Source organism: Macaca nemestrina, chromosome 10 (genome assembly GCF_043159975.1).
Source record: "Macaca nemestrina isolate mMacNem1 chromosome 10, mMacNem.hap1, whole genome shotgun sequence".
NCBI lineage: Eukaryota > Metazoa > Chordata > Mammalia > Primates > Cercopithecidae > Macaca > Macaca nemestrina.
In genome coordinates, this window is record NC_092134.1 from 33,731,315 (window position 1) to 33,759,268 (window position 27,954).

At 36.2% G+C, this 27,954-nt stretch overlaps 1 protein-coding gene across 13 annotated transcripts in view; it reads left to right on the top strand.

Annotated features, from left to right (window-relative positions):
• LOC105463367 (ankyrin repeat and sterile alpha motif domain containing 1B) overlaps positions 1–27,954 on the top strand; it is a 1,291,052-nt gene that overhangs the window by 582,316 nt on the left and 680,782 nt on the right. For all 13 annotated transcript variants that reach the window (XM_071072455.1, XM_071072454.1, XM_071072448.1 and 10 more), the window contains exon 12: positions 25,207–25,387. In XM_071072455.1, the coding sequence (XP_070928556.1) occupies positions 25,207–25,387 (181 nt within the window). The remainder of the gene's footprint in view (positions 1–25,206; positions 25,388–27,954) is intronic.

Sequence of the window (27,954 nt, forward strand, 5' to 3'; positions counted from 1 at the left end):
TAATCAATTCATAATCTTTTTTAAAAAATTTAACTCTCAAGTTCAGAGGTACATGTGCAGGCTTGTTATATAGGTAAACTTGTGTTGAGGTATGTGGGAGGGGCGGTTGTACAGATTATTTCATCTAGTGCCCATTAAGCTATTTTTCCTAGTGCCCATTAGCTGTTTTTAAGCCTAGTTCCCATTAGCTATTTTTCCTGATCCTCTCCCTCCTCCCACCCTTCACGCTCCAATAGGTTCCAGTGTTTGTTATTCTCCTCTATGTGTTCACATGTTCTCACCATTTAGCTCCCACTTATAAGTGAAAACACGTGGTGTTTGGTTTTCTGTTCCTGCATTAGTTTGCTAAAGATAATGACCTCCAGCTCCATCCATGTTCCTGCAAAGGACATGATCTCATTCCTTTTTTTTTTGTTGCACAATATTCCATGGTGTATATGTACCACATTTTTAAAATCCAGTCTACCATTGATGGACATTGATGTTGATCCCATGTCTTTGTTATTGTGAATAGTGCTGCAATGAACGTACATGTGCATGTGTCTTTATGATAGAAAGATTTATATTCTTTTGGGTACATACCCAGTAATGGGATTGCTGGGTTGAAAGGTATTTCTGTTTTTAGGTCTTTGAAGAATTGCCACACTGTCTTCCACAATGATGGAACTAATTTATACTCCCACCAACAGTGTATGAGTGTTCCTTTTTCTCCACAACCTCGCCAACATCTGTTATTTTTTGAGTTTGTCATATTAGTCATTCTGACTGGTGTGAGATGATATCTCATTGTGGTTTTGATTTGCATTTCTCTAATGATCAGTGATGTTGAATTTTTTCATAATCTTATTTTAATGTTATAAATTCATAGTTCCCAATCTCTTCTGGGCCCTTAACACTACTCAGCAGACCTAAATTTCTCCAGTTAGCTTGCATGCCAACTTTCCTAATGATTTTTGAATTTTTCTCTTCTCAGATACCTAATTTTCCTCCTAGTCTACTGAGATAATTTAATCCTCACTTTACAGAGTAACGGAAGTCATCAACAAGGAATTACCGCAGTACTTTGCCAAAAAATGTTTAAAACCTTTCTGAATCTCTTCATTTATTTCTCCATCCTATTAAACTGAAGGCATTCCTCTGCCTCTCTGAACATCAAACTTTTCACACGTTCTCTAAATTCCACCCCTTACCTCCTTTGTAGGAAATTTTTACTCTCAATTCCTTTCTGTTCTTACCTCTTTAATATATCTCTTTTTACCACTTCATTTGCATCAGCTTTTTAATGTACTCAAGAAGTCAATGCCATCATAGAATAGTATTTCCCACAGCTATGCCAATTTTATTCGATTTCACAAACTTCTGGAGAGATGTGTCCATACTCTCTCTTCTTCTTCCTTTTTGTATTCTGAACACACCAACCACCTTTTAGTTCCTTACATGTGCTGTCTGTATTTTCCTGCTGTGACCATCAGGATCACGGCATCTCATGTTCCTTCTGACTTGGACACTCGTTTCAACCCGCTCACACTGCTTTCACTTAGCTAATTTCTACATCTCCTTCGGGTGGCAGCTGAAAGGTCACTTCCTTAAAGAAACTTCTCTTTACACTCCAAATTAGGTGAGATCCCTGGTTATATGTCTTCATAGGAAGTTCTGTTTATTCATAGGACTTTTCACCTTCCTCCTCCATAGCTGACTTTCTTACTAAAATATGAGGTGCTTGAGGGAAAGAATGGCACCTATCTTTTAGTTAATATTGGAGAGTGCTGCTTATTACTCTTAAATCTGGTAAGTGGAGGAGATGACAGAGCCGTGAATGAGAAGTCCCATCAAGAAGAATTATTTTGTGCTGTCTTCTCTGTGTTTTGTGATGCCTCTGCACCAGGGCACATTAACATCCTTCTTTATGTTTTGCTTGGTGTGTTAGGACGTTCTTGCATTGCTATAAAGAAATGCTTGCATTCCTGGGTAATTTATAAAGAAAACAGATTTAATTGGCTCACGGTTCTGCAGGCTGGGCAAGCATGGCACCACCGTCAGCTTGGCTTCTGGGGAGGCCTAAGGGAGTGTTTACTCATGGCAGAAGTTGTGAAGTGCAAGCAGGCACATCACGTGGCAAAAGCAGGAGCAAGAGAGAGAGAGTGGGGTTGGTGGGGAGGTGCCACACACTTAAACAAGCAGATCTTGTGAAAACATTACCACGAGGACAGCACCAAGACATGAAGGATTTGTCCCATTGACCCAGTCACCTCCCACCAAGCCCCGCCTCCCACACTGAGGATTACAATTCAGTGTGAGATTTGATGGGGACATATATTCAAACTATATCACTTGGGTTTGTTTCTAAAGCAAAATATATCTAATGACTAACTTCTTTCTCAAAAGCTGCAGTCTGGTGTTTCCCCTTCAAGCTCCTAACAGCCTCTTAACTTTCTGCTCCTGTAAACAAGTCACCACAGGGGCTCTTTAACCTCCTAATGCCATGCTTTCTAAAAAGACTTATTGTGATTAATTGGAGTGTATCTTCTCTTCTTTTTCCCCCTTCTCTGTGGTCCCTCATTGCTGTGAGCCCTCACTCCTCCAAATCAGAGATGGTGGGCTATTTAGAGAGGTTCTACCAGGGTCTCTGCCACTTATTTCCCATCAGAGACCCCCCCAGAAGGTTTCTACTTAGAGCACTTACTGCAATTTCCAGAGCAGCTCTCTTAAACACTGATAAAATAAGTCTGTGTGCTGTATTTTCTTCCAAACCTATTGATTTTCTCTTTTCCTTTAACTCTCACCTCTGTAAATTATGTCAGGGACATTCTGCTGGACTGTTCATTTAATTCAGTAACTCTGCCATTTATTAGGAGGTCTGCCTTATGATTTAACTCATCAATGTCTTCTTTCAGTTAGATCCTACTTATACTAAAATCTTGCAGTAGGAGAAGGAGACGAATACTTATCAATCCTTTACTAATTTAGGCCTTATTCTAGTCTTTCATTTACATTATCTCAATTAATCCAGACAGTAATTCTGTGGGGAAGCTTATATAATCCTCATTTTATGAATGCAAATGCTAAACTGTAAACACCGACATTAGGATCTGAATCCAATTCTACTTTGCTGCAAATCCTATTTTGTCTCCCAAATATGTGTTAATAAGTTTAACCCATAGGAATTAGTTAGAAACATAAAGGTACTTTTTAATTGGGGATACCAATGAATTAAATGTTTGCTCAATTTTTTCATTGATATGAAGATGAAGAAAGGAGTTTTAGAATTAGAGACTTTTTCAGAACTTAATGATTTTGTTTCCTTGAGGGAAATCCAAATGAAATTTACATATAAATCATAACAATTCTTGATTATTTGGAAGCTTATTACTGAGTTTATGTATTTTTTAACACTTGCTTTACATACTTATACCCCTTCATATCAACCTTTTGAATATTCCTTTGCCAGGGATGGGTCAGGAAGAAAAGAAAAACTTTTATTAATGGGCATTTTTATAACTGTTTTAGAAAAATACTCAGCAGAAAAGGAGTTGAACTTGTTAGCTAAAATTAATTGTAATACTTATCTTCACTTTAAAACTTATTGCTATCATATTATGACACAAATTTTTATGACCCTGATTATATTTTACTACAAGGGAAGTTCTATGTGCTTATTCTTAAAACTTCGTATCATCTTAAATTGATTCACAGAAGTACTTATATTGTCACATCTTTCTGGTTTAAACCTTAACTTTATTCTACCAACTAATGTATTTATTACTTTGTGATAACCCTCGTGGTAATTACTTTTACAGATACTCCGGGGAAAATATTCTTTTAAACTATCATTAAACTAAGCTAAAAAAGTTCTGTTATTTTTATTGTATAGGAAGACATTTTGGGTAATTATAGCAAAAAGACAGAATGATGTAATGGAAAGTGTATTCATGGCTTTTAAGTGTTGAGAGAGCTGGATTCTAAAGCTGTCCAAGAGTTACTGAGTATCCTTTGATACTCAGTTTCCCTGTCTGCCCATCTGTGGAGTTTTTGTAGGATTCAGATGAAAAAAAAGGTAGGATACCTGAAACAGAATGTATTTCATGGGCACTATGATTATAAGAGTAAAGAGATGACTTAAGAATTAGAAAGCAGGCTGGGTGTGCTGGCTCATGCCTGAAATCCTAGCACTTTGGGAGGTCAAGACAGGAGCATCACTTGAGGCCAGGAGTTTGAGACCCGCCCTGGTAACATAGCCAGACCATATTTCTACAAAGAGTTAAAAAAATTAGTTGGACACGGTGGTGTATGCCTGTATTCCTAACTACTCAGGGGGCTGAGGTGGGAGGATCGCTTGAGCCCAGGAGATTGGGGCTGCAGTAAGGTATGATTGCATCATGGGATGCTAGCCTGGGGGATAGAGTGAGACCCTATCTCTAAAAACAAGAATTAGAAAGCAGAATTACCTTTGAGAAGTTAAAACAATGTTCACTCTTATTTGTAAAAATTTTCTTTCACGTATACAGCAATATAATCTTTTGTTAATACTTTGGCTGCTAAGAACATATCTTCTGTAAATCATTACATTGTTATTTCCTACTGTTCCTAAAGTGAAACTGAAAGAAAAAAGAAAGACACAAATTACCTATATCAGGAATAAAATAGGGATGTTACTGCAGACCCTGAAGACATCAAAAGGATAATAAAGGAATATTACAAACTATTCTACATACATAAATTTGACAACTTAGCTAAAATGGATCAATTATTAAACTACCACAATTTACCCAATATGTAATACATAATGTGAATAGCTCTACAACTATTAACGAAATGGAATTCATAATCAAAAAAGCTTTCAAAAAATAAATCTCCAAGCCCACGTTGTTTTGCTGGAGAATTATAACAACATTTAAAGAAGAATTAACACGAACTCTAAACAATCTTGTCTTGAAAAAAGAAAATGGGGGAATGTTTTATGAGCTAGTATTCCCAATTCCACACACACCCACACCCCAGAGCAATATTCCTCATGAATATGGACAACAAAATTCCTAACAAAATATTAGCAATAGTATTCAGAAATATATTTTTAAAATTATGTGCAATTACAAAGTGAGGTTTATTTTAGGGATGCATAACTGGTTCAATATTTGAAATCAATAAAGAAGAAAATTCACATAATGATATTAATTGATACAGAGAAAGCATTCAACAAAATTCAACACCCATTCATGTTTTTTTAAAGACCTCTCAAAAGAACAGAAATTGAGGGGAATTTCCCCAACTTGATAAAGAGCATCTATGAAAATTCTCCAGCTAACATTATACTTAATGGTGAAAGCATGAAGACTTTCTTTCTAAGACTGGGAACAAAGCAAGGATGTCCACTGTGCTCACCACTGTCACTCAACATAGTGCTGGAAGTTCCAGCCTGTGCCAAGAAGAAAAACAAAAAAATAAAAGGCATACAAATTTGGAAAGGAAAACTGAAACTTCCTATTTGCAGATGAAATGATTGTCTTCGTAGAAATCCCAAGGAAGCTAAAAAACAAAACAAAACAAAACAAAAACTGCACTCCTATGACTAATAAGTGAGCTCAACAAGGTCACGGGATGCAAGATACACATTTAAAAAATTGTATTTCTGTGAACTAGTTATGAACATGTGTGCACAGAAATTAAAAATACAAGGTCATTTGTAATCACAAACACAAAAAGAAAAAATAATAATTAGATATAAATCTAACACTTGTATCCAAATCCCTCATTTTATGTTTTGGATGTCAAAATTTACATCATTTTGCAATTTGTATCCCCTGATTATTTTAGTTGTAGTTGTTTTAATAGATGTCTATGAACCATTGTACGAGAGATAAAATTGCTTTGCATACCAACATTTTGGTCCAGAGTATTCTGAATATGATTCTGTAATGCTTATACCATTGAGTTTTGTGCTTTTGCATGTTTTATGTTATTAATTAGTGGCCTTTTGATACAGCTTAAAGAACTCCCTTTAGTAATTTCTGTGAGACAGGCCCAGTGAAAATGAACTCCCTTAGCTTTTGTTTGGGAAAGTTATTATTTCTCCCTCATTTCTGAAGGACAGGTTAACTGATTTAAGTATTCTAAGTTGGCAATTTGTTTTCATTCAGCTCTTTGAAGATATCATCCTACTCTTTCCTAGCCTGCAGGGTTTTTGCTGATAAATCCACTGATAGTTACATTGGACTTCTTTGTATATGATATGTTTCTTTCTTCTTGCTGCTTTCAGATTTTTTTTCTTTGTCTTTAATTTTTGATAGTTTGATTATGAGTCTTGGTGAACTCCTCTTTAACATGTACTGGTCTTATATATTGAAAACTACAAAACATTGATGAAAGAAATAAAATGTTCAAAGAAGTGAAAAGACATACCTGTTTATGGATTAGAAGACTCAGTGTAGCAAAGATGTAAATTGTTCCAAATTAATATTCAGATTTAACATAATTCCTATCAAAGCCACAGCAACACTTTTTTGTAAATATAAGATTATTCTAATATTTTCATAGATATGTAAAGCAACTAGGATAACTCAGAAAATTCGAAAGAGAATAATAAAGTGGGAGGAATCAGTCTACCCAGTTTCAAGATTTATTTTATAGCTACAGTACTTAAGATAATGTAGTATTATCAGTGAAGGGATAGACACACAGATCAATTGGACAGAAGAGAGAACCCAGAAATATACCCATACACATAAATCTAACTGATATTTGACAAAGGTACAAAAGCAGTTCAGTGGAGGGAAGATAGCCTGGTGCTGGAGCAGTTGGACATACACAGGCCACAAGTTGAAACTTGACCTAAGTCGTATGGCTTATGTAAAAATTAATTCAAAGTGGATAATTGACTTAAAATATAAAACTATAAAACTTTTAGAAAAAAATAGGAAAAAAATCTCTGGGATTTAGAGCTAAATGAAGAGTTCTTATACTTGATATCAAAGACATAATCCATCAAAAAATAAGTTGTCCTGATCCTCCCCCTCCTCTCAAATACAAATGAGCTTGGCATGGCAACTGCCACAGAGCACGAAGTGATAGTCCCCAAATCAGAGGGGGCCTGCCTGCATGCTGGTAACTTCGCTCTCAAGAGCCTGCCCTTCTCCCTTTGCACTGTCTCCCTCCTCGCCTCTATTTATGCTCTATCAAAGAATAAGGTGTGACTAGCACCTCTGGTTAAAAAAAAAAAAATGTGCTTCATTAAAGTTAAAAACTTTTGCTCTGTGAAAAACCCTATTAAGAAGATGAAAATACAAGGTACACACTGGAGGAAATATTTATATATCACATATCTAACAAAGAATGATATCTAGAACTTATAAAGCACTCTCAAAACTCAATAGTATAAAAATAATCCAATTAGAAAATGGGCAAAAGATATGAAGAGACGTTTTACTGCAGAGGATATATAGATGGTAGCAAATAAGCACAAGAAAAGATATTCAACGTCATTATCCACGAGGGAGATGCAAAGTAAAACCACAATGAGATATCGCTACACACCTATCAGAAGGGCTAAAATAAAAAATAGTGACAACACTAAATGCTGGCAAGGATACAGAGAAGCCCATAGATTGCTGGTGGAAATGTAAAATTGTACAGCAGTTTTGGAAAACAGTTTGGCAGTTTCTTAAAACATTAAACATTGAATTGCCATACCAACCAGCATTTGTACTTCTGGGAATTTATCCCAGATAAATGAAAACATGTTCACTGAAAAATCTGTACACAAATATTTATAGCAGCATTATTCATAACAGCTGAAAACTGGAAACAACCCAGATGTCCTTCAATGGGTGAATGGTTAAATATCCATGTCATTGAATACTATCCAGCAATAAAATGGAGCAAGCTATTGATACACACAACAGCTTGGATGAATCTGCAGAAAAGTATGCTGAGTGAGAAAAGCCAGTCCTAAAAGGCTACATAGTGTGTGATCTTATTAATATAGCATTATTGATGTGACAAAATTGTAGAACTGGATAACAGATCAGTAGTTACCAGGAGTTAAGGTGGAGGTGGGGGCAGGAGAGAAGTGAGTGTAGCTATAAAAGGGCAATGGGGCAGGGCGCGGTGGCTCATGCCTGTAATCCCAGCACTTTGGGAGGCCAAGGCAGGTGGATCACGAGGTCAGTAGATTGAGACCATCCTGGCTAACACAGTGAAACCCCGTCTCTAATGAAAATACAAAAAATTAGCCGGGCGTGGTGGCGGGAGGTTGAGCCAGGAGAATGGCGTGAACCTGGGAGGTGGAGCTTGCAGTGAGCCGAGATCGCGCCACTGCACACCAGTCTGGGCGGCAGAGTGAGACTCAGTCTCAAAAAAAAAAGGGCAATGGGAGGGATGCTTGTGATGATGGAATTGTGAAATTGTTCTGTTTCTTGTCCATGTTACGATGTTGCACTATAGTTTTGTGAGATGTGCCCACTGAGGGAAACTGGGAAAAAGAAACATGAGTGCACTCTTTATGATTTCTCACAATGGCATATGAATTTACAATTACTGAAAATAAAAATATTTAATTAAAAAGTTAAGCTATTATATTTAAAAAGCAGTGTGCACCTTTATTTGTAAAAATGTCTGTCTTTCACCCACACAGTGATCTGTGCTTCCTATTTTAGCTGTTCAGAATATATCTTCTATAATCCATTGCATAATTATTTCCTGCTGTTTCTAAAATGAAACAAATCATTTAAAATTGTTGCTTTAAAAAAAGAACTTAAGTGTGGAAAATAAAGCTGATTTTACTTATTTTAAATTCTGGACGCATTTGAATTTGACATGAACATCTATAAAATATTAATATGTAAATATTTGCAATACCTAAGTCAAAAAATAATTTTTGCAAAATAGTCGTGACTATTTTCATGCTGGGAAAGCATCTATGAGGACAAACTCCATGGTTTGGAGGTCAAAATGCTTTTCAGGTCTTTAATATCTACATTGAGTCCAGAACTGCTTATGACCTTTACTGACTAAAACTAGAATTAAAAACTAGAACTTTTATTATCCTTTCATGTCTGTATGCAATCTCTCCAATGCAGATTTGAATAAATTGTATGAAGAAACTAACTCATATGAAGAAACATAGATTACAAATTTTCCATCTAACAAACTCCACACTCATGCTTATGTACGTTAAATTCTAGGAATAGACTAACACTTTTAAAAAATATACTTTGACAAGTTGCCCTGAAAAGGGCGTATACCCTTTTATACTCTCTGGAATGCATGTGCAGAACGTGCAGGTTTGTTACATAGGTATACATGTGCCATGGTGGTTTGCTGCACCCATCAACACATCGTCTAAATTAGGCATTTCTCCTAATGCTATCCCTCCCCTAGCCCCCCACCCCCCGGACAGGCTGCAGTGTGTGATGTTCCCCTCCCTGTGTCCGTGTGTTCTAATTGTTCAACTCCCATTTATGAGTGACAACATGCGGTGTTTGGTTTTCTGTTCCTGTGTTAGTTTGCTGAGAATGATGGTTTCCAGCTTCATCCATGTCCCTGCAAAGGACATGAACTCATCCTTTTTATGGCTGCATAGTATTCCATGGTGTATCTGTGCCACATTTTCTTTATCCAGTCTATTATTGATGGACATTTGGGTTGGTTCCAAGTCTTTGCTATTGCGAATAGTGCTGCAATAAACATACGTGTGCTTGTGTCTTTATACTCTTAATAGTGATGACTAAGAAGGGAAAGAGTTCAATTTTACTGGGGCCAGCGAAATGTCAGGCTCACTTAAGACCTAGGGAAATGGTTTTCAAATTATTTATCCATAGAACTCTCTGTTAAAAGAAAAGTTTGTGTAGGTTGAATTATATGAAATTGCTATTTTTGCAGGTAATACGGTTGAGTATCAGCAGTTTCATATGGTTCAACCTAACAGAAACCTAACAGGTTAAGCAAAAAAAAGTACAACTGCTCTGATTGATGGTGGAGTAGGGGTGTTTAGCGGACCTCAGAGAAGGGCTCAAGAGCAACTGTCTGCTCTCAGAAAGCCCTGGGCTTGAGAGCAACTGTCTGCTCTCACAAAGCCCTGGCAGGAAAGGCAGGTGCAGGAACCTGGAACTTTCAGGGCCTTGGTCAGGGTGTGTGGGCGAGAGTGGTGCATGGTGTGAGGGCCCTTGATATGGAGCTGGCAGAGAGGAAGAGAACATCAACAGCTAGCAGGAGAACAGCTGCTTTGGACAGTTGCCTGTACCAGTAAATCTGACCTTGCTCTTGTGTGGGATTGCAATGTCTGAGAAGCAGTACCGAGTCCCTACAGTCTGTTTTATAATTTGTCTTTTTAAATAGAAAATGAGTATACATATTATTTCATCATCAGATACCTCTATATAAAAATGAAATTAATTGAAGAGCTAAAATCAGGAGATATAAAGATTTTTTAAAATTTTCTGCATTTCTCTTATAAAAAACCTAGTGACTATAAGAGTTTAATACATAGCAGAATTAGATACTATTTATTCCCATTTTCCACCCACTTGCATTTTATTTCAACACCTTTTGAAACAATGTGGATTTAAAAAAAAAAAAAATCAATGCTATCAATAGACTGAAGAGTAGGAAAATTGTTCATTGATATAAAGAGGAGAAACTCAGGAGTTACTAGACTCTAGGCTTTACTTCTAACTTTATGTTTGCTTCTCTTTGCTTTACCTATAGCGTGGTGTTTTACAGGGGAAAATGCAATCAATTTGAAATTCACTAGATTTGTGTTTTAATTTCATCTCTCCCACTTAACTTTAATTTCAGCTTTCCCACTTAACTGAGATTATCTGTGAATCTCAAGTCTATAAACTGGAAAGAGTAATAGCTACTTTTGATACTAACATTATAGGCTTCAATGAGACAACAAATTTTAAGTGCCTAGAAGAATGTCCATGTCTCTTAAATATTCAATACTCATTAATGACTTCTTTAACTCTCTTCTGGTGATCATTTATTTTTTATCTATGTTTGGCCATAATCTATAAAGCAGAAGAATTGCATTTGCCTACCTGAAGATAAGGAGTTCTACATCTTGATCATATTAACATCATATTCATAACAACCAAAAAATTGCACTTCACTAAAATTGTTTTCCATTTATTGAAAAATCAAGAAAATATAATAATTTTCCATTTGCATGACATCTGTGATAAAACGGCAATGATATTTACTTTCATCCAGTTGTCTGGACTTCCTCAAATCTCTTATATACAGTCTTCAAAGTGATCAAGACAGAGAAATATGAGAATTCTAACTCATAAAGCTGAGTGGATCGCAAGTGTTTACATTTTCCTCCTCCTTACTTGCAATCAAAATGGTAAAATAAATACAAAATTAACAATAAATTCATAGCAGTGATGAAAAACAGGGAGGGTTACTACCTGAGGCATTCGAGAAATTCTAAAATATAAAATCAAATATTGCTAGATTTAGACAAAACAAGAGGAAGAAACCCACAATCCAACATTGGTGGAAGAGGGGAAGATGTCACTGGAACAGTGAGTGGATTTGACATCCTCATTAGAGCTCTGCAAAGAATCTCAAACCTGAGCAACAGGGCATGGTTATCAAAGCCAGGGAGTAGACAGGGCAACCAGAACCTTAGCATCTCGTATGTGGAGCAATCGGCTTTGTTGTTTACCCACCAGTTGGTAGTAAGTATCTAAGGAAGGTGAAGGGCCCCCGAAGCTCCTAATGTGGGGACAGTGCCTTAGGTATAAAAAGTGTTTGACCAAGACACCAGATAATTGAGGAAAATTAACAAGCAAAAAGAGAGAAACCAGGCTTAATGAACAAAGTAAGTAACCTTCAAGAAAACTGACTTAATGCCAGAAAAAGACTCTAATCAGTATTTTCAGAAAGATGTGAGAGGTGATTGAACTTATAAAGTTAATAACAGGCTATTTTAAAAATGGAATACTTGAAAAAAAAGAGGCCGGGCGCGGTGGCTCAAGCCTGTAATCCCAGCACTTTGGGAGGCTAGACGGGCGGATCACGAGGTCAGAAGATCGAGACCATCCTGGCTAACACAGCGAAACCCCGTCTCTACTAAAAAATACAAAAAACTAGCCGGGCGAGGTGGTGGGCGCCTGTAGTCCCAGCTACTCTGGAGGCTGCGGCAGGAGAATGGCCTAAACCCGGGAGGCGGAGCTTGCAGTGAGCTGAGATCACGCCACTGCACTCCAACCTGGGCGACAGAGCAAGACTCCGTCTCAAAAAAAAGAAAAAAAAGAAAATTTTTTAAAATTAAAAATAGCATAATCACACCAAAAGTTATAACAAAATGCCTAAAAATTGTGTGCCTTATCTTATTTTTCACTGATGTATCCCCAGAGGCTACAACAGTGCATGACCACACAGCTGATAATGGTCAATAAGTATTTTCTAGCAAATTAGTGAAGGTGTTTTAGGACAATGAACTGTAGAATACTCCCAGTATATAAAACAGGAAGGATCAAAGAGATCCAATATCCATGTACTAGGAGCCCTAGAAGTAGAAGCCACACAGTAAGTAAGAGAGTGTGGTGTTAGTACAGGAAGAGACAAATAGATCAATGGGAATATAATCGAGTCCAAAAATGTAAGCCCAATCTCTATTTGGAAATTTAGTGTATGATAAAGGCAATGTTTCAAATCAGTGGATAAATAATGGTATTGGGACAGTAGGCTATCATTTTGAGAAAAAAAATTTAGAATTAAATATTTTCATCATATATTGTATATCGCAGAAAATATCCCAGGTTGATATAGACCCAAAGGAAAATAAATCATTCTACCAAAAAACACCTGCACTCATATGTTTATTGCAGTGCTATTCACTATAGAGAAGACATGGAATCAACCTAAGTGCCCATCAACAGTGGATTGGGTAAAGAAAGTGTGCTACATATACACTAGAATACTATGCAGCCATAAAGAAGAATGAAATCATGTCCTTTGCAGCAGCATGAATGTAGCTAGAGACCATTACCCTGAGTGAATTAACACAGAAACAGAAAACCAAATACCACACATTCTTACTAATAAATGGGACCTAAACATTGGGTACACACAGACATAAAGATGGGAACAATAGACATTGGGGACTCTAGCAGCTCCCCCAACCCTGGTGCTCCTGGCCCAGGGTTTTGTAAGGCAGTTTATGGGAAAATTGAACATGTGTTGGGGCTTGGAATCTTGGCTCAACTGTTTTCCCACTTTCCACCCTATTTCTACATTCTTTACTGAGTAAAATTCTTGGCCACCTCCTCCTCTAACCCAGGTGCCCCTGGCCTGCCCAGAAACTGCTGAGGCAGCAGTGAGACTGTGAGTGTGGGGAAGGGTCAAGCACTTACTGAGTTGCAGGGCAGAGCCACTGCATTCCTGTAAGAATCTGCCCTCACCCTGTGAGTATTTCCATGACCAAGGGAGCAATACATTAAGTAGCAAATAAAAGAACACCATAACAGATCTAGAGAGAGAACATGGAAAAAAGAAAAAAGTTTTTGCACCTGCTTTTGAAACAAGGGGTCCCACCTTTTTATGTTGCACTGGTTCCCTGACTCGATCACAGTCATTCCTGTGTCTGTTCAATTTTACCTCCTCAGAGAAATTTTCTATTCCTTTTTTTTTTTTCTTTTTTCTTTCTTTTTTTTTTTTTTTTTGTTGTTGAGACGGAGTCTCGCTCCATCACCCAGGATGAGCGCAGCGGGGAGATCTCGGCTCACTGCAAGCTCCGCCTCCCGGGTTCACGCCAGTCTCCTGCCTCAGCCTCCCGAGTAGCTGGGACTACAGGCGCCCGCCACCACGCCCGGCTAGTTTTTTGTATTTTTAGTAGAGATGGGGTTTCACCGTGTTAGCCGGGATGGTCTTGATATCCTGACCTCGTGATCTGCCCGCCTCGGCCTCTCAAAGTGCTGGGATTACAGGCGTGAGCCACCGCGCCCAGACAAAATTTCCTATTCACTTTATAGAAGGGGTCATAATTTTTTTTTTTTTTTTTTTTTTTTTGAGATGGAGTCTCGCTGTGTCGCCCAGGCTGGAGTACAGTGGCCGGATCTCAGCTTACCGCAAGCCCCACCTCCCGGATTTACGCCATTCTCCTGCCTCAGCCTCCTGAGTAGCTGGGACTACAGGCGCCCGCCACCTCGCCCGGCTAGTTTTTTGTAGTTTTTAGTAGAGACAAGGTTTCACCGGGTTGGCCAGGATGGTCTCGATCTCCTGACCTCGTGATCCACCCGTCGCGGCCTCCCAAAGTGCTGGGATTACAGGCTTGAGCCACCGCGCCCGGCCACAATTTTTTTTTTTTTTTTTGAGGCGGAGTCTCGCTCTGTCGCCCAGGCTGGAGTGCAGTGGCGCGATCTCTGCTCACTGCAAGCTCCGCCTCCCGGGTTCCCACCATTCTCCTGCCTCAGCCTCCCGAGTAGCTGGGACTACAGGCGCCGCCTCCACGCCCGGCTAATTTTTTTGTATTTTTAGTGGAGACGGGGTTTCATTGTGTTAGCCAGGATGGTCTCGATCTCCTGACCTCGTGATCCGCCCGTCTCGGCCTCCCAAAGTGCTGGGATTACAGGCTTGAGCCACCGCGCCCGGCCCACAATTTTTTTTAAAGAAAAGATCGGAGAGTAAAATAGTTAAGTCTTCGTGGTTCATAAGGTCTACGTTACAACTACTACACTCTGCTATTGCAGCAGGAAAACAGCCATAGACAATACATCAATGAATGGACATGGCTATGTCTCTCCATAAAACTTTGTTTTCAAACAGTGAAGTTTGAGTTTCATACAATTTTCATGTGTTACTAATAATGATTTTTCCTTTTCTAAAAAGCGATAAAAAATGTGAAAATCATTCTTAGCTTTCAGGCTGGACAAAAATATTGAAAAGCCTGGCTTTGGCCCATGAGATGTAGTTTGCTGACTCCTGCTAAGTAAATTACGTATGGAAGCAGATCCTCTGGAAAGTAGGGTGATATGAGGACTGGACCACAGTGAAGGGATATGTTTTAAAGTGGAGAAGCCACAACGAACACAAGTGCAATTCATTCTACATATCAAAACTTGGCAAATTCAATTTGTAATTTCAATGAATTTGTGAAAACTCTTTTTCTTTTTTATACTAAATGGCTGAGTGCAATTCTATTTGAGTAGTTAAAAAATTATAATGGATTAAAATCAAACGTGTTTAAATGTATACATTCTAAGAATATATATATATATATATTCTAGACCCATTCTTTTTTATCTCCATTTTAATATTATGACCATCTCTTTATTCTTTTCTCTCATTGCTGTTATTCCATTTCTCCACATAGATTTCTCTTTTTATTTTAATTTTTAATTTTTGGGGGTACATAGTAGATGTGTATATTTATGGAGTATATGAGATATTTTGACACAGGCATGCAGTGTAATAATCATATTGGGGTATTCATCAACTCAAGCATTTTTCCTTTCTTTGTGTTACACATAATTCAGTTACACGGTTTTAGTTATTTTAAAATGTACAATAAATTATTGCTGACTCTAGTCATCATATTGTGCTATCAAATACTAGATCTTATTCATTCTAACTATATTTTTGAACCCATTAACTATTCCTACTCCCCCCACCACCCACATTACCAGTTTTAGCATCTGGTAGCCATCACTCCACTCTCTACCACTGTGAATTCAATTGTTTTAATTTTTCTAGTTCCTACAAATAAATGAGAACATGCAATGTTTGTCTTTCTGTGCCTGGCTTATTTCAGTTAACATAATGACTTCCAGTTCCATCCATGTTGTTGCAAATGACAGGATCGCATTCTTTTTCATAGCTGAATAGTATGCTGCTGTGTATATGCACCACATTTTCTTTATCCATTCATATGTTGATGGACACTCAGGTGGCTTCTAAATCTTGGCTATTGTGAATAGTGCTGCAATAAACATGAGAGAGAATGCAGCTATGTTTTTGATATACTTTTGAGAATATACCTAGCAGTGGGATTGCTGGATCATATGGTAGTTCTATTTCTGGTTATTTAAGGAACCTCCAAAATCTCCATTTTTCTCTATATAGGTTGTATAATTTACATTCCCACCAGCAGTTTACAAGGGTTTCGTTTTCTCTACATCCTTGCCAGCATTCGTCATTGCCTGTCTTTTGGATAAAAGCCATTTTAACTGGGGTGAGATGAAATTTCCTTGTAGTTGTAATTTGCATGTCTCAGATGATCAGTAATATTGAACACCTTCTCTCATATCTGTTTGCCATTTGTATGTCTTCTTTGGAGAAATGTCTATTCTGATCTTTTGACCATTTTCAATCAGATTCTTAGATTTTTTTTCCTTTTCAGTATTTTGATCTCCTTCAATATTCTGGCTATTAATCTCTTGTCAGGTGGGTAGCTTGTAAATATTTTCTCCCATTCTTTAGGTTGTCTCTTCACTTTGATGGTTGTATCCTTTGCTATGCAGAAGTTTTTAGCTTCATATAATCTCATTTGTCCACTTTTGGTTTGGTTGCCTATGCTTGTGAGGTGTTCCTTAAGAAATTTTTGCCTGGTCCGATGTCCTGTAGAGTTTCCCCAATGTTTTCTTTCAGTAGTTTTGTAGTTTGAGGTCTTAGATGTAATTATTTAATCCATTTTGATTTGATTTTTGTATATGGCAAGAGATAGGGGTCTACTTTCATTCTTCTGTATATGGATATCCTGTTTTTCCTCCACCCATTTATTGAAAAGACTGTCTTTTCCCTTATGTAACCTTGTGTATGCTCTTGACACCTTTGTCAAAAATGAATTCACTGTCAGTGTATAGATTTGTTCCTGCATTGTCCATTCTGTTCCATTGGTCTATTTTTCTGCTTCTGTGCCAGAACCATGCTGTTTTGGTTACTATAGCTTGGTAGTGTAATTTGAAGTCAGGTAATGTGGTTCCTCCAGTTTAAGTCTTTTTGCTCGTGATGGCTTATGCTCTTCTGGGTCTTTTTTGGTTCCATATAAATTTTAGGATTTTTTTTCTGTTTCTGTGAAGAATATCATTAGTATTTTGTTAATGATTGCATTGAATCTGTAGATTGCTTTAGGTAGTATGGATATTTTAACAATAGTTATTCTACCAATCCAGAAAGTGGAATATCTTTTCATTTTCTTATATGATTTTCAATTTCTTTCATCTGTGTTTATAATTTTCACTGTAGAGCTCTTTTACTTCTTTGGTTAAGTTTATTCCTAGATATTTTATTTTATTTGTAGCTATTGTAAATGAGACTCCTTGGTTCTATTTTTTCCGATTATTCACTGTTGGCATATAGAAATGCTACTGATTTTTGCATGTTGATTTTGTATTCTGCAACTTTACTGAATTTATCAGTTCTAACGGTTTTTTGGTAGAATCTTTAGGTTTTTCAAAATATATAAGATAATATTATCTGCAAACAAGGCTAATTCAAATTCTTCCTTTCCAACTTGGATACCCTTTATTTCTTTCTCTTGTCTGATTACTAGCCAGGACTTCCAGTATTATGGTGAATAAGAGTACTGAAAGTGGGCATCCTTGTCAAGTTCCAGATCTTAGAGGAAAGGCTTTCAGTTTTCTCCTATTTTGTATGACACTGTGGGTCTGTTGTATATGGCTTTTACTATTTGAGGTCTGTTTCTTCTATACCCAGTGGGTTTTTATCGTGAAGGGATGTTGAATTTTATCAAATTCTTTTTCGACATCAATTAAATCAATTACGTAGTTTTTTTTGTCCTTAATTTTGCTGGTATTTTGTATTATTTGATTTATTTGCATATATTGAACCATCCTTGCATCCCTGGGATAAATCCACCTTCATCATAATGAATGGCCTTTTTATGTGTTGTTGAATTTGGTTTGCTAGTATTTTCTTGAGGATTTTTGCGTCAACGTGCCTCAGGAATGTTGGCCTGTAGTTTTCTTTTCTTGATGTGTCTTTGTCCGGTTTTGGTATCAGGGTAATACTAGCCTTGTAGAATGAGTTCAGAAGTATTTCCTCCTCCTCCATTTCTTGGCATAGTTTGAGTAAGGCATGTATTAGTTATTCTTTAAATGTTTGGTAGAATTCAGCAGTGAAGCCATCAGATCCTGGGCTTTTCTTTTCTGGGAGACTACTACTTGCTCCTAGGAGCCTCTAATGATCCTTTGAATTTCTGTGGCATCAGTTGTAATGTTGTCTTTTTCTTCTCTCATTTTATTTATTTGAGCCTTATCTCTCTTTTCTTAATCTGGCTAAAGGTTTGTCAATTATATCTTTTCAAAACACCAACTTTTTATTTTATTTAGCGTTTATAGTGTTTTCTTTGTTTCAATTTTATTTATTTATGCTCTGATCTTTATTATTTCTTTTCTTCTAACTTTGGGTTTGGTTTTCTCTTGCCTTTCTAGTTCTTAGGATGCGTTGTTAGGTTATTTGAAGTTTTTCTACTTTTTTGATGTAGGTGATTATAGCTATAAATTTTCCTGTTAGTTCTGCTTTTGCTGTAGCCCATAGGTTTTGCTATGTTGTCTTTTCATTGCCATTTCCTTCAAGACATTTTTAAATTCCCTTCTTAATTTCTTCATTGACCCATTTGGTCATTCAGTAGCATATTGTTTAATTTTAATGTGTTTATATAGTTTCCAGAATTCCTCTTGTTATTGATTTCTAGTTTTATTTTATAGTGGTTAAAGAAGATACTTTCAATTTATTTTTTTATAATAATACATTTCAATTTATTTTTTAGTTTTGTAAGACTTGTTTTGTGGCCTAACAAATGGTCTATCTTTGAGAATTATTCATGTACTGAGGAGAAGAATGTATATTCTGTAACTGTTCAGTGAAATGTTCTGTAGATACCTATTAAGCCCATTTGACCTATAGTACAGATTAAGTCTGATGTTTCTTTGTTGATTTTCTGTCTGAATGATTTGTCCAGTGATGAAAGTGGGTTGTTGAAGTCTCCAGCTACTTTTGTATTGGAGTCTATGTCTCTCTTTAGCCTTAATAATATTTGCTTTATATATCTGGATGCGTATATATTTGAAATTATTATATCTTCTTGAATTCACCCTTTATCATTATGTAATGATTTGTCTGTTTCTATAATTTTTTCTTGAAATCTATTTTGTCTTATCCTGCTCTTTTTTTGATTTTTATTTGCATGGAATATCTTTGTCCATCCCTTTATTTTCAGTCTATGTGTATCTTTGTAAGCGAAGTATATTTCTTGTAGGCAATAGATTGTTGGGTCTTGTTTTTTTGTTTTTTGTTTTTGTTTTTTTTTAATCCATTCAGCCACTGTCTGTCTTTTGACTGGAGATTCTAGTCTAATTATTCAATATTATTATTATTAATGATAATCTCTTATCCTGCCATTGTGTTATTTGTTTGCTAGTTATTTTGTGATCTCCTCCTTCTCTCCTTCCTCCCTCTCTTTTAGTGAAGGTGATTTTCTCTGCTGGTGTGTTTTAATTTCTTGTTTTATTTTTTGTGTATCTATTGTAGGATTTTTTTATTTGAATTTACCTTAAGGCTTGCAAATAATTTTTTATAATCCATTATTTTAAACTGATAGCAACTTAACACTGATTGCATAAACAAACAAGCAAAGGAAAAACTAATAAATACTGTAGCCATTAACTTTGTCCTCCTACTTTTTAACTTTTGTCATCTCTATTTATGTCTTATTGTACTGTCTGTGTCTTGAAAAGTTTTCATACTTATTATTATCAGTCCATTTTTTCATTTGTCACCTCAAAATATGAGTTCACATATCCCAATTACAGTGTTATAATATTCTCTGTGTGTGTGTGTATTTTTACTCGTGAATTGTATACCTTCAGATGATTTCTTCTTGCTCATTAACATCATTTTCTTTCAGACTGAAAACCTCCCTTTAGCATTTCTTGTAGGAAAGATCTAGTGTTGAAGAAATTTCTCAGCTTTTGTTTGTCTGGGAAAGTCTTTATTTCTTCTTCATGTTTGAAGGATATTTTCACTGGATATACTATTCTAGGATAAACATTTTTTCCTCCAGCACTTTAAATATGTCTTGCCACCCTCTCCTGGCATGTAAGGTTTCTACTGAGAAATCTGCTGCCAGGCATATTGGAGCTTCATTGTATGTTATTTGTTTCTTTTTTCTTGCTGCATTTATAATCCTTTGTTTATCTTTGAACTTTGGGAGTTTAATTATTAAATAGTTTGGGGTAGTCTTGCTTGGGATAAATCTCCTTGATATTCTATGGCCTTCTTATACTTGAATATTGAGATCTTTCTTTTGGTCTAGGAAGTTCTCTGTTCTCACTTTGAGTAAACTTTCTATTCCACCCACCTCTCTCTACCTCCTCTATCAGGCCAATAACTGTTATATTTGCCCTTTGGAGGCTATTTTCTAGATCTTGAAGCTGTGATTCATTCTTTTTTATTCTTTTTTCTTTTGTCTTCTCTGACTGTATATTTACAAATAGCTTGTTTTAAAGCTCACTAATTCTTTCTTCTGCCTGATCAATTCTGCTTTTAACAGATTCTAATGCATTCTTCAGTACACCAATTGCATTTTTCAGCTCCAGAATTTCTGCTTGATTATTTTCAGTAATTTCAATCTCTTTGTTAAATGTATCTGATAGAATTCTGACTTCCTTATCTGTGTTATCTTGAATTTTTAGTTTCCTCAGAGCTTCTTTGTTCTCATTTCTTTTTCTAATTTTTTATTTAGCTTCTATTTTGAGTTCAGGAGTACATGTGCAGGTTACATAGGTAAAATCGTATCATGGGGGTTCGTTGTACAGATTATTTTGTCACCCAGGCATTAAGCCTAGTACCCATTAATTATTTTTCCTGATGCTCTTCTTTCTCCTACCCTCCACTCTCCAATAGGCCCAGTATGTGTTGTTCTTCTCTATGTGTCCATTAGTTATCATAATTTAGCTCCCACATATAAGTGAGAACATGCAATATTTCCTTTGCTGTTCCTGTGTTAGTTTGCTAAGGATAATAGCCTCCATCTCCATCCATGTTCCTGAAAAGGGCATGTTTTCATTCTTTTTTTATGGCTGCATAGTATCCTGTGCTATATTTTATATCCCACATTTTCTTTATCCAGTCTATCACTGATGGGTATTTAGATTGATTCTATGTCTTTGCTATTGTGAATAGTGCTGTAGTGAACATATGTGTGTATGTATGTGTATTTATCATATAATGATTTATATTCCTTTGGGTATATACCAAGTAATTACATTGCTGGGTCAAATGGTATATTTTTGTTTTTAGGAACAGAAATATCCTCAAAATTTCTGTTTGATGAATCACCACACTGTCTTCATGGTTGAACTAATTTAAACTCCTATCAACAGTGTATAAGTGTTCCTTCAATTGGAATAAAAGAAGAAATTGACAAATGAAATCTAATAAAACTAAAGAGGCTCTGCACAGCAAAAGAAACCATCAACAGAGTAAACAGACAACCCACAGAAGGGGAGAAAATTTTTGCAAACTATTCACCTGGCAAAGGCTAATATCCAGCATCTATAAGAAAATTAACTTAAATTTACAAGAAAAAGAACAACCTCCATTAAAAAGTGGGCATTGGGGGCCAGGTGCGGTGGCTCACACCTGTAATACCAGCACTTTGGGAGGACAAGGCGGGCAGATCACTTGAGGCCAGAAGTTCAAGACCAGCCTCACAACATGGCAAAACCCCATCTCTACTAAAAATACAGAAATTCGCCAGACATGGTGATGCTTGCCTGTAATTCCAGCTACTCGAGACGCTGAGGCACAAGAATCGCTTGAACCCAGGAGGGAGAGGTTGCATTTAGCTGGGATTGTGCCACTGCACTCCAGCCTGGGTGACAGAGACCAGAGACTCCGTCTCACAAAAAAAAAAAAGAAAAAAGAAAAGTGAACAGACACTGCTCGAAAGAAGACATACATGCAGCCAACAATTATATGAAAAAAAGTGCTACATCATTGATCATTAGAGTAATTCAAACCAAAACCACAATGAGATACCATCTCACATCAGTTCAGAATGGCTATTATTAAAAAATCAAAAAATAACACATGCTGGGAAGGTTGTGGAGAAAAAGCCACACTTGTACACTACTTGTGGGAATGTAAATTAGTTCAACCATTGTGGAAGAGAGTGTGGTGATTCCTCAAAGACCTAGAGTCAGAAATACCATTCAATACAGCAATCCCATTACTGCATATATACCCAAAAGAACATAAATCATTCTATTACAAAGACACATCATGCATATGTTCATTGCAGCACTTTTCACAATAGAAAAGACATGGAATCAACTTCGATGCTCACCAATAATAGACTGGATAAAGAAAATGTGGTACATATATACCTTGGAATACTATGCAGCCATAAAAAAGAATGAGATCATGTCCTTTGCAGGGACATGGATGGAGCTGGAGGCTGTTATCCTGAGTGAAATAATGCAGGAGCAGAAAATCAAATGCCACATGTTCTCACTCATCTCTGGGAGCTAAATGATGAGAACACATGGACACCTAGAGGGGAACAACACACACTGGGGCCTATCAGATGGTGGAGGGTGAGAGGAGGGAGAGGATCAGGAAAAATAACTAATGGGTACTAGGCTTAATACCTGGGTGATAAAAATCTATTCAACAAGCCCCCATGACACACCTTTACCTATGTAACAAACCTGCACATGTGCCCCTGAACTTAAAATAAAAATATAGAAAAGGGAGGTTCACTTTAACATCTCATAAAACCAATGTGAGTTTTATGGCTTTCCTTCATCTTTCAACTACATCATCTGGGGAGTAAGAGAGGAATAGAAAAAGCTCACTTCTACTAATATTGTATTTGCTGAGAAATAGTCACATGGCCCAACCCAAATGCAAGTCAGGCTGGGAAATAAAAGAAAACCTATAGTTATGGTTTTATTGAGCACTAAATTGATATGTGAAACAATTCCATAGAACAGGAGTGGCCAAATATTTTCTCTAAAAATCCAGACATAATAAATATTTCAGATGTTGTGGAAAATATGACCTGTGTTGCAACTACTGAACTCTGCAATTAAAGTACAAGGACAGTCATAGACCATAACTAAATGAGGGAGCAATGGGTGCAGTTTTGTTGCAATAAAACTTCATTTTTAGAAATAGGAAGAAAGCCAGATTTGAGCCACAGGCCATAGTTTGCTGACCCTTGCCTTAGAGCATGACTAAGTATAATGCTTCCAATTTTTCATCACCGTTACTGCTATATGATACTGAAGCATAATCATTGGATTCGTTGTCTCTTCTTCGAAGCCTCATGGGCCATCCATCCTCCCACCTCAAGTCTATATTCATACGGAAAACAAGGAAAATGTCTTACTTGTTTTATTCCTATCATGGTACTTACGTGTATGATATCTGCAGTTTAGTATATGTTCAGCAAATATTTGTGGAATGAATTAATATTGTAGAAAATAGCTTGTTTATTTTCATGATTGCATAAAACATTATGTTTTTAAAGGAGTTAGAACCATGGGTGGTCAGGATTCAGAAACATGTATTTAAGAAACATTTAGAAGTGGAGGAATCATATATATCATTTGGCTTGACCTTTATAAAATTTATGAGAAGAAATAAAGAAATGTGGTCCATTGCCTACACATAAAGTGAAACAAAAGCACAACACAATAAAACAAAACCTAGAATGATGGGCTCCATTGGAGCCAGGGCTATAGCTCATGCCTTTCTAATTGCTGTTATAGAATGTAGTGGAAAGGACACTGAATGTGAAATTGAGATTCAGTAGTCCCAAGGACAGACATTTCATGAGAAACCAAGCCTGACATTAAACACTGATCTTTTGTACTTCAAAAGCAACTGAGTCCTCTGTGGGTGCTAATTTGAATTCTATTACTGAGTTGATGTGTCATAATAAAAAATGACTTGCACTCTCTAGCGTAACAATATTTATAACCCTCAACGTCTTTCATAAAACGTTTGTGAAATATTGGTGAAATAATAAATCATATTGTGATAATTTACACACCTTGTTTTTTTTAAAATCTCTATACTGTGCAGACATTTTCCATATGATTGTCTATTTTATGTTATAGACTAAATGATGTCTACTTGGAAAAAAATGATAAGCTGGAAGAGACAGCAACTTGAATATTTTGCAGGAAAATATGGAGTACAGTGGTTAACACATATTTGAGGGTAACAAAAACATTAGTAAACCAAAAGTTAATTGTACTTTGGAGAAAGTAAAGTACAATAAACTTTACCTTATCATAAAAAGTTTACATTTGATCTCTTGTAATTATTATAAGAGATGTTTAATATTTTAGTAATATAAACTAAAAAATAAAAAGAAAGTTTGAGTTGATTCCTGGGAAAAACACACACATTTGAGAGCCAAAAAACTGCAGTTTTTCTGAAGGACAATGTTAGAAGCTCTGCTAGGCAAGAAAAAAAAAAGTGAATATAATTAAAATTATGGGGAAAAAACCCCAGAAAATTGCTATAGGGAGTAATTCATTACTGACAAAGGGTATAGATTATATCTGCTATTACTCCATGATTTTAACTTTTATGTTTAAATTGACTTTTCTTGCTATTTGGGGATTAATTAAAATTCTTAAAAAAGAAAATCAAAGTTCACTACAAATACCAAGCATATTCTTAGATCCTAGAAAATGTTCCATATAACTTTATTTAATTCTGATGATGAAATTCCTGCATCTTGTACTTGGGAACAATATCTAATGCCACCAATTCCTTGGACTATTTAAAGAATAAAAAAATGGAACTGCCTTAATTATTCTTCAATGTTATAAGGGCCCTTTTATTATTAGATTCTATATCCTCTGGGTCTGGCAAATGCCAGATGCTTAATAAATGTTAGTTGAATGAAAGGTGACTTAAAATTGCAACTTTCAAAATTGATTACCAAGAGAAATTCTGGGCACTATATTTTTACAATCTTCTGGGGAAAGCAAATGAACACATCAACTATGCCATAATATTTTCTCATTAAATAATTTTTTATTATTGAATTCATCAAGTAATTATTTAATGTATCTCTGTAAAGCACAATTATATTTTAAGTATAAAACCCAGATAGTTTTTAACTGAAAAAAAATTATCACTTAGATTAAATTGATGGGGAGATTGGGCTGAAGATGAACATGATCATATTAATACTGTCATCATGCTCATTTATTTTAGCCTAAACAGCGAACATCCATTGTGTCTTCTCTGGATTTTCACCGAATGAATCACAACCAAGAATATTTTGAAATCAACACATCTACAGGGTGCACAAGCTTTACTGCCAGCCCTCCTGCTAGTCCACCCACCTCTTCTGTGGGAACCACAGAAGTCAAGAATGAGGGAACTAAACATACAGGTAAAGCAGTTCACTTTATGCAGCTGTATTTTTTATTTTAAGACTGAAGTCTTTATGAGTTAGAGGAATTAGGAGGAGTCTTTGTACAAATTGCATTGTGTTTTTAGTTCACCTCCATGTGTGGCAATGTAGGACTTTAAGATTTTTGTCAATGTGGCTATAATATTCTTTTTGAATACATGGATGGCCTTTCGGTGTTAAATATTAAAGATGATGATTTAATGTGATCGTAGTAGTAAAAATACCAGGGACATGGAAATGCTCTTCCACTGCCATTTACTCCTCACCACACAGTGGTATCAACTAATCAACACACAACATCATTAAGATCTGCTTTGAAGCCAGAGAACTTATATCAAGAATGTCTGGTAAGAAGGAATTGTACAGTGTGGCCTAGGCTGGCTTTCAACCTATTTAAACCACAGTGAACTTGCAGAGGAAGTGTGTTGGGGGAGAAAATGCTGGGTGTAAGGGTAAGATTAAGAAAAATAACACCACCCACTAGTAAAACATACGTTGTTCCATGCAGTCAGATTTGCAAAGCTTTCTTTATTTGGGGGACAAGGAGCTAACTCCTGGTAAGGCCAAGGGACATATTAGAATTAAGAGAAGTGGGACCCAAAGAATATCCTCCCCTGCCATATAATTCACAATAAGGGTTAAAGACAAATACAATATAGAGACAAATTTCTTAATTTTAAATGTTTTATTTGGAAATCAAGAATTACAATTTGTGGCATACTCAGAGGCTGGATGGTCTTCATTATGTCCAAGAACTGACGGTTAGAGGTTTTACAAAAAAGGGGAAATGTTTCATATTGCTCTTTGAGGAAGTTCACTGGCACTAATAATATGTTGGTGAGCTGGCAAGTTTTGATTGGTAAGTGATGACTATGGGTAAAATGATTCTCAGAGTTGCAGCAGGTTGTTTCAGTAGCTATTAGATAAAAGTGGTTTCAGGTTACAGCAGGCAGCTTCAGCAGCCAAGCTTACAGGGAATTACATTCTTGGAACAGTGTTATGTGCCCTAGATGCCTTCTCCCCTTAACCTCTCAACTGTTTCAGTTGGGTATAACAAGAATGACCCAATTCATATGATCAACTTTCATGTAAGTAAACAATTACTTTCCTTCCAAGAGACATGATTCAAAAACCCAGTAGATAGAATTAATTTGAATTTTAGAATAATGAAGTGTGGTCTGTGTGAGTATTCCATATAATCTTTGTTCACAGTGAGTGTATGAGTATATATGTACGCTCATATACCTACTTAAGTCCTTTATTCTGACTCTATGTTTAAAAGCAGTAACACAACATTCCAGAAATATAGTCAGGGAATTACTTTCCCCCAGGAATGAAGCTAAGACTTTAAAAACAATGACTAATGGTAATGATAAGATTGATATTCTATGGAAGTTATAATCCAGACTTTCGTGGAAGCCAGGGTGATATTTATAAAATATAAATCAAATCATGTCATTACCACGCTTAAAATGTTCCCATGTCTTCTCATCACACTTAGAATAAAATCCAACTCCTTACCATATCCAGTGATGCCTAATTTAGCCTGGTTCTTGACCAGCTCTGTAACTTGACTGAACTCATCCTGGACCATACTGGCCTTCTTTGCTGAACATTCTGGCCCTGGGGCTTTTGCACTTTGGTTCCTTCTGCCTGGAATCTCTGCCTTAAAATTTTCATGTGTCTAAGTGTCATTTAGGTTTTGGTTCAAATGCACTTCTTCATAGAGGCCCTCCCATACCACCCTCTCTCAAGTAGATATCCTCAATATGATAAGAATTATAATAATAAAAATGTGAAAATAACAATAATAATAAATACTTAAATGACACTATGTGTCAGGAACTGTTTTAGGCATTTTATGTATATCAATTCATTTAAACCTCATGACTGTCATATAAATTTGGCATTATCTGTAGATAAGCAAATATACAAAGAATGTAAATAACTAAATAACAGCCCATAATGACAGGGCTGGAAAAAGCTCTGGTATGAACTCAAACCTGGTGCTAGAGTTCATGTTTTTAACTACTTTTCTATATCACTCTAGTCACTTCTAGCAAATCACCCCATTTTCTTTTATCCATAACCTTATTTCCTATATAAAGTTATATTGATTACTTCTTTAGTTATTTATTATCTTCTCTCTAGAATGTAAGCTGCAATAGGTTGGTCTCTGGCCCATTGTACTCACTGAGGTCAGACTGCCAAAGTTTGATTACTAACTGTGAAACTGAGCCTCTTACCTAGCTATAAGACTTGATCTCTTTATGCTATAGTTTTCTTACTATAGAATTAGATTAACAATGAATTAATTAGATTAACTTACCCTGTAGTGTGGTGATGCATGTAAAGTGATTAACACAGTGCCTGGCACATAGTTAGTGCTCAATAAATATTAGTAACTATTAGTGGTAGTAGCAATAAATATGATATTAACATAATCCTTTGTATTCTACATCAAGCCTAGCATTCATTTAGTGAGCATTAAAATGTATTGTCTGCTATGTACTAGATGCAGTTTTATAGGACAGGAGAGATGAGAT